The 13149-nt window shown below is 37.6% G+C and overlaps 1 protein-coding gene across 1 annotated transcript in view; it reads left to right on the top strand.

The window, feature by feature from the left end:
• Positions 1-13149, top strand: part of igsf3 (immunoglobulin superfamily, member 3) — a 158375-nt gene that overhangs the window by 121341 nt on the left and 23885 nt on the right. Inside the window, exon 6 of the mRNA XM_082175670.1 lies at positions 2269-2676. Coding sequence (XP_082031796.1) covers positions 2269-2676 — 408 coding nt within the window. The remainder of the gene's footprint in view (positions 1-2268; positions 2677-13149) is intronic.

The following is a 13149-nucleotide window of genomic DNA, read 5'->3' as shown; positions in this document are numbered from 1 at the left end:
TCCTCGGTTGCTGCCCGCAGGATTGAGTTGGCGTGCTACAGGTCACCTTGTCCAAATTTTATCAAAATAACGCAGAGTAGATTAACTCTACTGATCTCAAGCTTTCCTCCCAAACAGAACAAACTCCTGCTAGCCTTTCTCAGCCCAGTGAACGTCTGAACTTTGGGATTTCTCCCAGGAAGTCTTTGAGGTTTAGCATGCAGACAGAGTAGTCTGATAATATAGACATCTAACTTTACTGCCCTGTTCCTTTAATAGTTTGCATAATTGAAGGACACAGAGGCTCACCAATGAAATTTACTTCCTTAACTTTGCCAGAGCCCTGTGGTACTGCTAAGATCTGGGCAAAGCTTGTGCCCAGCAGGTTTTGCGTTAACCTGCCCTCTGTTACAGCCCAGCAGCGTGGCATCATTAGGGCACTGGCAGGAAGGCTTGGAATGGATCTGGCCATCTCCGGCTCCGTATGGCCTCCAGCTGCTGTCATCCGTATCAAGCTCAAACACTCAAGTGGCCAGATGATGCTTTACCCTTCCACAAGGAACACTATTCGAGTTCCAGAAATCTCATGCAGAAATTTCCATTTGCCTCTTTAAATGGAAAGACAAAACATTCCCTTGTAATGAGTTTATTTTTCCTAAGATATACTCTAGTATGAGCAATGCAGTAGCAATACGCCAGGGAATAGTCTTGTTGTCTATATGCCCATTAGCAGATTCAGAGACTCCACTCCATTTGTAAGAATTCACAGTGTTACCTGCAGTTCTCGCATCGTGTTTACTTGTGTGACAGGCTTCGGTCTGGGGGCAGCGCGTTCAGACCTCAGTTTTTACTGTCAACAAAAACTTTTTATAACGAAGACCAAAAATCTAAATTGATTGAGGTCTGTGGGCCAAAAGTAAAAGGTGCATTATATCAAACTGTTATATTAAATTTAAAGTGGTTAACCTTGGTTCCCCTTATTTATGATTTCATAATTTGAAAACATTAAGGAATCTGCTTAACTAATCCAGTTTTATTTCCAGTTTTATAGTACAATGAAACTTTATTGCTGTTTTTAATGATGTTTTAGTTACTTTTTAAACTTCAACTGACATAATAAAATGAAATAAAAGAGAAACGAATCTTGAACATTTAGGAAACGAAATAAACGTTTAAATTAATTCACATATAAATGATGATGATGATATATAGATGTGCAGAGTAGATTTGTATTTCATGTGACTGAACATTTACTGATTAAAATATAAATGAAGTTTATTATTAATAAGGGAAAAATGTCTTTGAATTATGTATGATAATTAAATTAACAACTAAATGGTTGCAGAGTGAAATGACTTGCCTTTAAAGGGACTCGGGACATATTCACTTGTGTCCATGGCAAAGCTGTATCTTGTTTCATACAAATGCAACTGGCTCCATCTCGGGTTTCATTTATTGATTGCATTGAAAAAAAGTGAAATTCAGTTCAGTATTAATATTACTGTAATATTGTTGTACCCTGTCAGTGTTTATTTTGTTGTTGATTGCACATTATCTCTTATATAACACATAATAAACAAAAGGCAAGTTACAGCACAGTGTATTCCCGCATAAGCCTAATATATTGCAACTCCATGGGGCCGAAAATGAACTTTGTTAAAAATTTACGTACACATTTATGGATAATAATGCAGAAATTCAAACTTGGCAGCATGATATTTCTTAATTTAACGTGTGCATTTGTTTCCTCAATCTCACATGCTCCTCGTTTGTTGTGGCAGTGCACGTGTACATGGAGACGGCATCTGTAATAATAATACACACCAATGATTATTCAATTTCATAATACTATTTTGAAGTGCCACATTTTAGCAATATTCTGCATATAAATTGCTGTGATTGCCAACAAACGTCTATTTCAATGGCATGTTGTTGTTTTTTCCTATGATATATTTTCTGCTCATTGCATGGATCAATCAACTTTGGCCCATGGGCCCAGGTTTGGGCATAGAAATAGATATTGAAATATCTAAATCAATAAATTGAAATAGATCAATAAAATAACAAATAACTAAGTCTGGCATTAGTGCAGAACCAGTTTTGAATTGTATTACACTTTCAAAAGAATCAAAAATGAACACAAAAGGAAACAAATATCATAAATGACTCTAGTTCTGATTAGATAAGTTGATACACATGCTTATCAGTGCATGAATTGAATTGTGTAAATGCATTGTGGCGAATATTTGTAATTGATATATGAATTTTCTTTTGTTGTTCTTGTTCCAGAATCTTTCTTCTTTGTATCGGCGTCCTCTCGTACGCCCAGCGTGACGTTTGGTGACTCGTTTGACCTGCAGTGCATTGTGAAGCCACGGCACAATCCCAACGTTCCTGCTGCGGTCACATGGCGCTTCCAGCCAGCAGAGGGCGATGGAGAGTTCCGAGATTTGGTGACGTTCACGCGGGATGGCACTCTGCAGTGGGGCGATCAACTGCTGGGCCTTGGCACGCGAACCACTGTGGATCGTACACCCACTAACACCAACTTCCGTCTCAGCATCACCCGAGCCGGACGCAAGGAGGCCGGGACGTACCAATGTGCTGCCTTACTTTATCGGAGGAATTACGATGGCACCTGGAGCACGGTGGCCAACCGCACCTCCAACCCACTGGGCATCAGTGTACTGCAGCCTGGTGAGTCTAAAAACCGCTTCTGTCGCAGGAAAGGTGCATGTTAGGCTACCTGACTGCTTGACGGAGGGCAAGAAACGACCATGACTGTTCCAAAGCCACTAAATTACAGATAAGTTCCACTGACACCCTTTAGGGTTTGGGTTTGTAACTTTGAAACATGCTCATGGTACAAGCTGGAGTCACTCCCCAGCCTCAAAAATTAGCATAAGCGTTATAAAGAAGCACAGATGACAACTCACACTTTACTGTCACTACAGAAATAAAGATTTCACTGATAATGCACCATGTTGTAGTCTGGCCTAGTTTCACAACTTCCACCCTCACTAGTCTTCCACCCTCTTTTGTCATGTCTGCATGTGTGTTTTTCCCGAGATATTGGCCTCTGTGTGCTCATAAGAGTAATTGAAATGACTGGCGTGTGTGTGCAGCTGAGGCTGGCCTTCCTAATGGCCTGGAGTGTGCAAAGAAGAGGTTGTTAATATCCTCCACACCAGAGAAAGCGATTAGAAGAGAAGAATATGAATGGGGGTGGGGGGTGGGTCATTAGAACAAAAATTGGAGCTCATTAAATTTAGTCCCTCTGGACTTCAATCCCCGGACAGAACAATGTCACTCTCAAAAGGAAGACCTCCTCACTGACCTCACACACACACATTTGTTTTTCTATCATGGTGGAACTTTCCATCGACTTCTGCTGTTTTATACTGAGCTAATGATATCACCCATCCCCTTCATTAAGACATTATTTTTTATATTTTTCAAGCTGTTTTCTTCTGGTGATCACTGTCGTACCCACAACGTGGTGATTTCAGGTTTTACTGTCCTTGTGGGGATATTTGGTCAGGTTGACCAACACAAAGAGTGTTAAATGGACCTGTGCCGGTGCCCATAATGAACCAACGTTCATAATATACCCTTGTCACAATACCAAAATTTCAGTAGTTAATACCAATACTATTGAAATTTCACTTTTCCTTGATACAAATTGCACAGAAAGGGCTAATACAGTGTGTTATTGAACACATTTCTTTATTTAAAAAAAAAAAAGTAACATTTTATTGTAAATAAAAAGGTTTCTCATTTAAATTACCATTAATGACTCAGATACGGTATACATTTTAGGAGATCCTCAGACCTCACTCGTATGACGAAAAGGCGTCATGGCTCAGACTAAAAGGCTTCAGTCATTGGACAAAATGGCATCGCGCCTCAGACTGAAAGGCTTCAGGTCTCAGGAAAAACGATGTCAGGTGTCAGGTCTTGTACAATTAGGCATCGGACCAAATAGCCTCAGACTTAAAGGCATCAGACAAAATGGCATCGGACGAAACGGACGCAGACAAAAAGGCATCAGACATAAAGGCATCGGACGAAACGGACTCAAGGCCCCGATATATTCACTGCGCAGTTCTTTTTCTTCTTTGCTTAGGAGTAAAACAAAGTTGAAAATACCTTTGCAGGTATATACTGTTAGTGAACATCCCGAGACCATCCACGCTGCTGAGAGCGGCGTTTCTACAAATGTGCACACAACAAAAAATGACAGCAGTTAATAAAGCAACTGATCATAGTGATGTGTATGTTCGCACCAGCTCTGCAATTCAACGCTGCAGGCTATTCACGTCACGTTTATTTATATATTAGGCTTCTTTATACAATAGATTACTTTAAAGCAGCAGCTTTATAGTCAAACATGAAAAAAACAGCTAAGTTTGTGTGTGTGTATGTTAATTATGTAGAATCTATCTATTGATGGTATTCATTGTATGTATTTATGTAATCCCTTGGCAATGTTCTTTATGTAGGCTTATTATTCAAGCATTAAAAAATAAAAGAGAGAGAGAGAGAGAGAGAAGCTGTACTTGAAATTATCATACAGTATTATATATTGAACAATTATCATACAGTATTATATATGTTTGGTATCATTTGAAATGTCTCAGTGCGACTGGTACAAAGTTCTCATTCCCACAGATGTAAACCAAAAAGGTAATAAGATGTGGAGAGTTTAGAGATATCTTGTTAACTGCTGTGGGTGTGCCCCCATCTAAATCAACTCCTGTCCCCAGTAAGTCTGGGACGGTGATTAATGCAAATTCCCACTGTGAACTCATGTTTACATTTGAAAAGAGGTTTCTGCCTTGGTCTGAGGATTTAGAGAGATGCTGAAGAAGACTCGTGGCGATTTGTAACTCAAATTAGCCTGTGATGCGGAGTGTAGAGATGCGCGGATGGGCTATTATTTCATCCGCAACCGCATCACAAAACTCATCATCCGTCCGCCATACATCCGCACCAACGTTTTTGACCAATTTTCAAAACCGCACCCGCCCGCCATCCGCTGATTGGTGTATACATATATTTTTCATTGGATTGGTTCAACCGCCCGCCACCCGGCCGAATTTAATAAAAATATTATTTTTCGTCACGTCATCCGCCCGATCCGCGGTTTATCCGCGGAGTCCGCGGCTGTAACCGCAAACCGCGCATCTCTAGCGGAGTGACATTTTATAATGTCAGTTTCACATATTCTCTCTTTATTCCAGAGCATTTGATGTTTTGTAATTATTATCTTTGAACTGATATGAAATTGGCATGGTACATTTACCTGACATAATAAATTGTTACATTTGATTTTATTCCGACTGACTCTGAAATTGTTTTCCCAAGTAGATCAAACGGATTCGTATGTTACCGCAAGTTTTGCGTCAGATTAGTGACGAGCTTGTGATCGTGAGACCCACGTTAAACAAGGCGTGAGGATCTCTGAGAGACATCGCTTCCTAATATGAATGGGTAAAAGAGTTAAATAGAACAATCAAATGTATTGCTAAACTATTATTGACCAATAACCAATTGGCAATCTAACCTAAATTCGAGGTTGTGATCTAAAAGAGTCAGATCTAAAATGGAGTCAGATAAAAGCTTAAATGGAATTAAATTACTTTGCCAGAACACAGAGACCTTCACCCGTTCTATCGGAAACCGACATTGGGCCGATCTAGACGGGCATGTGACGTCACATTGAGGCAGGGCATTTCGAAACTTCCGTGCTTCCTTCTAAGTCCGTTTCGTCCGATGCCCTTTTGTCCGATGCCTTTATGTCTGATGCCTTTTAGTCTGAGGCTGTTTGGTCTGATGCCTAATTGTACGAGACCTGACACCTGACATTGTTTTTCCTGAGACCTGAAGCCTTTCGGTCTGAGGTGCAATGCCGTTTTGTCCAATGCCTTTTAGTCTGAGCCATCATGACGCCTTTTCGTCATACGAGTGAGGTCTGAGGATCTCCTAAAATGTACACTGTACTCAGAGCAGAAAGTTTGTTATGCTGCTTTTTAAACTGCAAGTGCTAATGCAGAGATAATATTTTATTGATTTAAAAAAAAAAAATGTACTGCACCCCATCTTTTGACCCACAGATTCAGTTTGGTATTGTTGTTAGCATTGTATGTAGTGTATTGTTTATTTCATTATTTATTTACACTACCATTCAAAAGTTTGGGGTCAGTACGATTTTTTTGAAAGAAGCCTCTTATGCTCACCAAGGATGTGATGCTCATCATCACTACTCATCATTACTATTAAAAGGGTTGTGCTGCTTAATATTTTTTTGTGGAAATAGTTTTTTCAGGAATCTTTTTTGAATAGAAAGTACAAAAGGACAGCATTTATTTTATTATATATATATATATATATATATATATATATATATATATATATATATATATATATATATATATATATATATATATAAAATAAATATCTTTCGTACCATTTTGAATGACTTTACTGTCACTTTTGGTTAATTTAATGCATCCTTGCTAAAAAAAAAATCATACTGAACACAAACCTTTGAACAGTAGTTATTTTTTTAATATTTTTTTATATACATACATACATACATACATATATATATGTATATGTATGTATGTATATCTCTCTCTATATAGATATAGATAGATAGATATATAGATATACATACATACATACATACATACATATACAGATAGGCTACATATACATATATTCTTATCAACCAAAGTAATTGCACTTTTAATGGCACTATCTAGTAATTAAACAAAAATGTAAAAGATTTTGAAACCTTCATTGATTGTTTACAGATTCTAATAATTTATTATAATTTTACATGACAAAATCACTGTTGTGCCAGCTGGAGCGCCCAGCAGTTTTTTCTAATGAGGCAGAGGTGTAGTTTACAGGTACCTCATTCTTATTTCTGAGCCAGATCATCTCCATAGAGCTCACTGGCATGGAAACACACTCTGTCTGTCCTTTGTCAAGCCGTGGTCTCTCTACAGACTAGTCAGTACAGCAGCAGATGTGTTTATTCTACACCATTTTTTTTCTATTTATTTTTTGCGTGTAATTGTGGGTGTATGTGTACATGTATATTTTGTTGACATTATTTGTAACCTTGACCCTATGTGCCATAAAGTTTGTTTTAATGTTTAGATGCATGAGACCTCATACCATTGCCTTTCATCTCTCCATTTCAAGTTGTGTTTGTAACTGTTGTCTAACCCGGTGTGGAGCTGAGCCCCTTAGTAAGAATCAATGCAAGGACTTGGCAGGAGTTAATGGCTGTAAGACAACCCTGGGGGAGAAACATGCTCTGCTTTCCCCCGCAGGCCTGCTCCCTGCCCTCCGGCTACACTCAAATCAGTGCAGCCCGCTGGAGACTTGCTTGTAGGTACACTAGCTCATTTCAGCCTGAGGTTCCCTTGTTACAAAGCTTATTTAAACAGGATTGCGCTTTTGTGTTTGTGATGCCTTTTTGAATGTAAGATGGCTCAAATGATACAGACAGAAAAACAAATGCAATATAAAATGTCATGCATTTGGAATATATTGAATGCATCAAAATATGTTCTATTAACATCGCCATTATGAGTTCTATTAGCATTGACAGTATTACCAGCATCATTGCCAATTTACTCCTTATTATACTTTAACTTCCTGAAATCAACATTTTTATTGCCGCCGATGCATCACTTAAGTCTATCAGGGGAACTTTTAGGGAGGATCAAACAACAAACATGTGTGACTTCATTTCTTCCATGGAACACAAAAGGAGAATTTAATTGGTTGTTCTTTTCCATGCAATTAGATGCCATGGACGTCTCCTTGGAAAAAACTCTCAAGCTTTTTAAGAACAGAAAAGCACCGTAAAAGTTGTGACAGACAAAAACTACAAGTATGTGATAAACAACAGTCCGTGCATTAGTTCTTAAAGTGACAGCAGCAGAGGTGGGACAAAGTCATTGTTATGCAAGTCACAAGTAAGTCTCAAGTCTTTGCCCTCGAGTCCCGAGTCAAGTCGAGTCAAAGATGAGGCAAGTCCCGAGTCGAGTCAAAAGTCAAAGCCAACAAGTCTCAAGTCGAGTCCAAAGTCCTACCATTTTAGTTTCGAGTCATTTCAAGTCCTCTTACCACAGAAATACAATTTATACAAATCATGTACGTCTGTAAGATTTGTATTTATTTAAACCTCTTTTTATACAATGACATTAATCAAATACAGTAAAAAACTGAAAATTAAATTTTCACAAAAAATGCTTGTATTTCAACAGCATATTGCACTAGAACAATGCACAGCATGCAGCTTCAGTCCTGTATTGTATTAACCTCATATTGCAAAACAGTTTAACTTTCGAATTAGACATGGGTCGTTTTAGCCTAAACCTTTTTAAACATGTCATTGTCATCAATAAAATCCTCACTCCTCAAAATTATCACTTCTGAAAAACTGGACCAACCTGATAATATAATTGGAATGCGTGTTGCAGTGCGTATGCGGTGCAAGACCAGCACGCGCAATAGTGCTTTCACATATGCTGCGTTTGCAGTGCGTGATCCGCGGCTGTACCACAAATACATACTCACTATTATATTTCAAATCCAGAAGTTATTAGCATCTTTTATTTAAAAAAAAATAATTGTCAGCATTGCGATTCTCTTTGTACACACGTATACACTCTTTAATAGACGTATTCACGTTTAAATACAATTTAAACAACGTATTATTTAATGCATTACTCTTATATAATTATATATTAAGTTGCTCAAGCAAGTGGTAAAATATTTAACCATGTACTTATATTAAAATCGCATAGCCTACATTTTAAATTAAAACTTAAAATTGACAAAAACAGCAGACTCATACTCTTTCTTTTGCATAATTTAAATCTTTATACAATAAATCTCGCATGTCACAAAGAACTTGTTTTTCCACCTCCACGAATGAGACGAGTGTTATGTTGCCTTGTTGAAATATGTATTTTCCCTTGATTTAGGCGACCCCGGTCTTAACGTCTCAGCATTGCGATTCTCTTTGTACACATATACACTCTTTAATAGACGTATGCACGTTTAAACACAATTTAAACAACGTATAGGCCTATTATTCAATGCATTACTTCTACTTATAAAGCAAGTGGTCAAATATTTAACCATATGTAGGCTAGCCTACTTGTATAAAAAAACAGCAGACTCTCATGTCTTTTATTTTATATTTAAATTAATACAATAAATCTCGCATGTCACAATAAGGAACATGTTTTTCCACCTCCACGAATGAGACGAGTGTCGTTCATTATGTCGCCTTGTTGAGGTAAATTGTAGTTTTCCTTGCTTTACCCTGGTCTTAAAGTGAAAATAGTATTTAATTAAATACATTTATGGTGAGATTACTACATTTTATTTAATTAATCGCGTTTATGGTGAAATCACTAAATTTTTAGGTCAATCTGTGTTCATTTTGACCACGAAACATGCGCTGTCACTTTAATTCAGCGCGTGCAGCACATGTGCAGCACAGCAGAAATAGACTCGGTGCGGAAACGATCGCGGCACTGCTGTATACGCACCGCACCTGGAACGGATCTACGGACTGCAACCGCGTGCAGTGTGAAAGCTCTAACCTGTTAACATGGGTACGGAAAAAAAAATACGCACCGCTGGCGCATACGCACTGCAAACGGAGTTTGTGTGAAACGGGCGTTAGATGCTGTCGAATCAAAACAACGTGGGACTACAGTGATTGGATGTCGTGCAGGCAGCGCGCGCGCTCGCTGCATGCATACAGCTTTTTTTCACAGATGCAGATAAACTGAGAGCGGCGCGGCCGTGTGGACATTTTTTTCCCCAGTTTTCATGGGAAGTAGCAAGTCTTCTCGAGTCAAAAGGCGCAAGTCCAAGTGAAGTCACGAGTCATTGATGTTAAAGTCCAAGTCGAGTTGCAAGTCTTTGTACATTTTGTCGAGTCGAGTCTGAAGTCATCAAATTCATGACTCGAGTCTGACTCGAGTCCAAGTCACATGACTCGAGTCCACACCTCTGGACAGCAGCCTAATATTCCTGCTGTTGCCTATGTTTTTAATGTTTTAATCTGTGATAGACAAAAAGTAGTATTGATACACAAGAACTATAACGTTCTTTACTGAGGATATTGCCCCTCTATTGAGCATCTAAATATGGATCATTTAGTCAGTGAGTTGAACTGGAGAACTAGATCAGGGTGATTAAATAAAAAAAACGTCTGACTCAAAAGAATGAGTTGTCCTTTTCAAATCTTTTAAAAGATTTTCCAGTATAATTCTTCAGAATTTCTCCTTTTATGTTCCACAGAGGAAAGGAAGTCATACATGTTTGGAACGACATGAGGGTGAGTAAATCACAAAATGTTCATTTTTGGGTGAATTATTTAACCCTTTTTTTAGCAATTATTATTTTCTGTATTATTGTAAGTTTTGTTGACATTACTTATTAGCTCCAGTAAAATGATATCTGAAGCTGAAGTTGAAATATACCTGAAGGTCCTTTTAAAGTGAAGTGTGAGCCGTTGTGGCTGTAAAGGCAGGGTGAGAGCCCAGATTCCTGTGAGCTTGTTTGCCATGTTTGACTTCCTGCTGGGCAGTCTGACACATTGATGTCTGCGAGACAGGAAACTCCACCTGATGCTTTGAAATCCAAGATAAATTGCCTTAAGGTTGTGTAGACTGTTAACGCTTTTTGCAAGCCATTGAGTTTCACTTCCATACTAAACATACTGTTCATTATTTTCATCCTCCGACTACACTCATCATAAGTTGATCACTAAGAGGAACACTGGATCCCACAATGCAGTGCTTTTAACATTCTTGTTGTGTCTCAAATGTCACATTTTACACTATGTACTAATGCACTATGTACTCAACTGTGTAGTGTATGAATTGTATATGGTTATTTTGTCATTCAACATCAGAGTCTGAAGATGCAACAGTTGAGTGCATGAAGTGTCCAACATTCCACACTTTGTCTTTTCGGTTAATTAAGTGCATCATGCGGATATTTAAAATGCATTTTCATTTTCAGTGTGAATGCACTACTCGCACTATGTATACTGCAAAACGGCATAGAATAGTGCATAAGTATATGCGAATTGGGACGGACCTTCCGTTTTTTTTTTGTTTTTTTTTTGTAGCATATAGTCGACTAGTTATTCAGTGTAAGTTGACTACAAAATGAAAAAGTATAATTTAACTCGATGCTTTTGTTGACTAAAACTAAATAAAGTATAACTTAAATAACTTAAACTTAAAAACAAACTAAGTGGTAACTAATTGAAATAAATAAGTTGAGCTTGAAATACTAAAACTGAAAACAAAAATGTAAATACAGTATATTAAAAATATATATTATTGAAATATAATAAAACAAAAACTTAAACTAAATTAAAAACAAAAAATATACAAACAAATTAAAGCTAATTCTAGTATAATAATAGTGTATCAATTTTACTACTAATAATATTAGGGGTCATGCAATGCTGCACACTGTGTTTTATAACTTTAAAAGCTATATGCAGTATAGACTGTATTATTGGATGTTCTGTATCTGAGGAAATCAGGAAATCTATATTAGTTTGCTAGGGGATCCGTTACAAAGTATTAGCAAAATGTAGCCCCTCCCACAGGACAGGTACAGTCCTCAGGCATTTTCTCAGTGGCGTGTGACAATTGACATCAGGGACTGTTGTTGTGTAAACCCATTCTACGGTTGCAGTACTTTTTCCCAGTAAGATTCTTCAGTCTTACTACTTATGTGCCAACGGGTTGGTTTACACAAGCATCACGCACATATGTTTAAGATGCAGAGCGAGGCAGAGCTCTTTGCTCCACTGGCTCCGTGACCTTACTCTCTCAAGGGGAAAGCCGGCACCCACACGACCCTTCAGCATGCATTTGGGAATCAACTTATCATCCTGAGCACTCGTTTAGTTTCCCTGGTGTATGCTTCACTGTGTTTATTACACTGAATGGTAGGCCGTTAGAGAGCAAACACAGAGACGTTTGAGCAATAGTCCGTGACTTTCCACTGAAATTTTTCTTTAAATCCATTTGAATTTAAAAGTGTAGTTTTTGAAATTTTGTAGCAACCCTCCAGCCTCATGAAGAACTTCAACGCAGAGGCAGTTTCCCAGCTATACCGAGTTAAAAAGGTGATATTGCTTAACACAGTCCTGGTGGATATTTGACATTCTAACATCATAGAGTTGTATCCAAAAAAACATTTCATAAACATAATCAAACACGGCCCTGCTGTTGATGTTTACTTCATTATTGACTTTTCAGAACAGCGCTGATGGAGTCCCGGAGTGTCTCTGTCATCATCTGTCTCTGAATACAGCTTCTCCAGTCTCTCTCAGCTAGGACGCATTGGAGCGTTTGATCGGAAGATACGTTTTACACAAAGATTGAAAAGGGGCGAGAGAGAGAGTGAGAGACCTCCTCTCTAAACTAACTTACATCTGCTCTGTTTGTAGTCCAAAACTTTGAAGAGAATTAGCAGTTTTGAGTTGTGTGTTCTCTTGTGAACTTACATCGGATTTTGTATTGAGTAATATAAGGTCTATTCAATTTACTTGAAGAGACTTTTACGTTTTGTTCTAAAATATAAATTCTGAAGTCAATTTGTTTAAAAAAAATCCACTTAGCAAAAGTTTCTACAACAGGACTACAACTACCATAAGGATGTGAGTTCATATGCTTTACAAATATAACAAACATTGATTGTAGTTTGGTTTTAAAATTCATGTTTAAGGTATGAATGTGTGTAATTTATGTTGAAGAAAAAAACATGAAACTTGAAAGTCTCTTTAAAGAGAAAGTTCAACCAAAGATGAAAATTTACTTCAAACCTGAATTATTATTATTATTTTTTATTATTTTGGAATACAGTAAAAAGATGATGTTTTAAGAAATGTCTCAGTGTTTTGTTTTGTTTTGTTTTTGTCCATACAATGAACGTCATTGGGGTCCAGTGTTGTTTTCATTGTATGGAGAGTGACATTCTTTAAAATCTTATTTTATGTTTCACAGAAAAAATAAAGTCATGCAGGTTTGGAACGGCATGAGTAAATGATGACAGAATGTCCACCTTGAACCATCACTTTAAATAGCTTATTTTTCATAT

The sequence above is a fragment of the Leuciscus leuciscus genome, assembly GCF_965113295.1.
Source record: "Leuciscus leuciscus genome assembly, chromosome: 7".
Classification (NCBI taxonomy): domain Eukaryota; kingdom Metazoa; phylum Chordata; class Actinopteri; order Cypriniformes; family Leuciscidae; genus Leuciscus; species Leuciscus leuciscus.
This window is presented reverse-complemented; position numbering and strand designations above follow the sequence as displayed.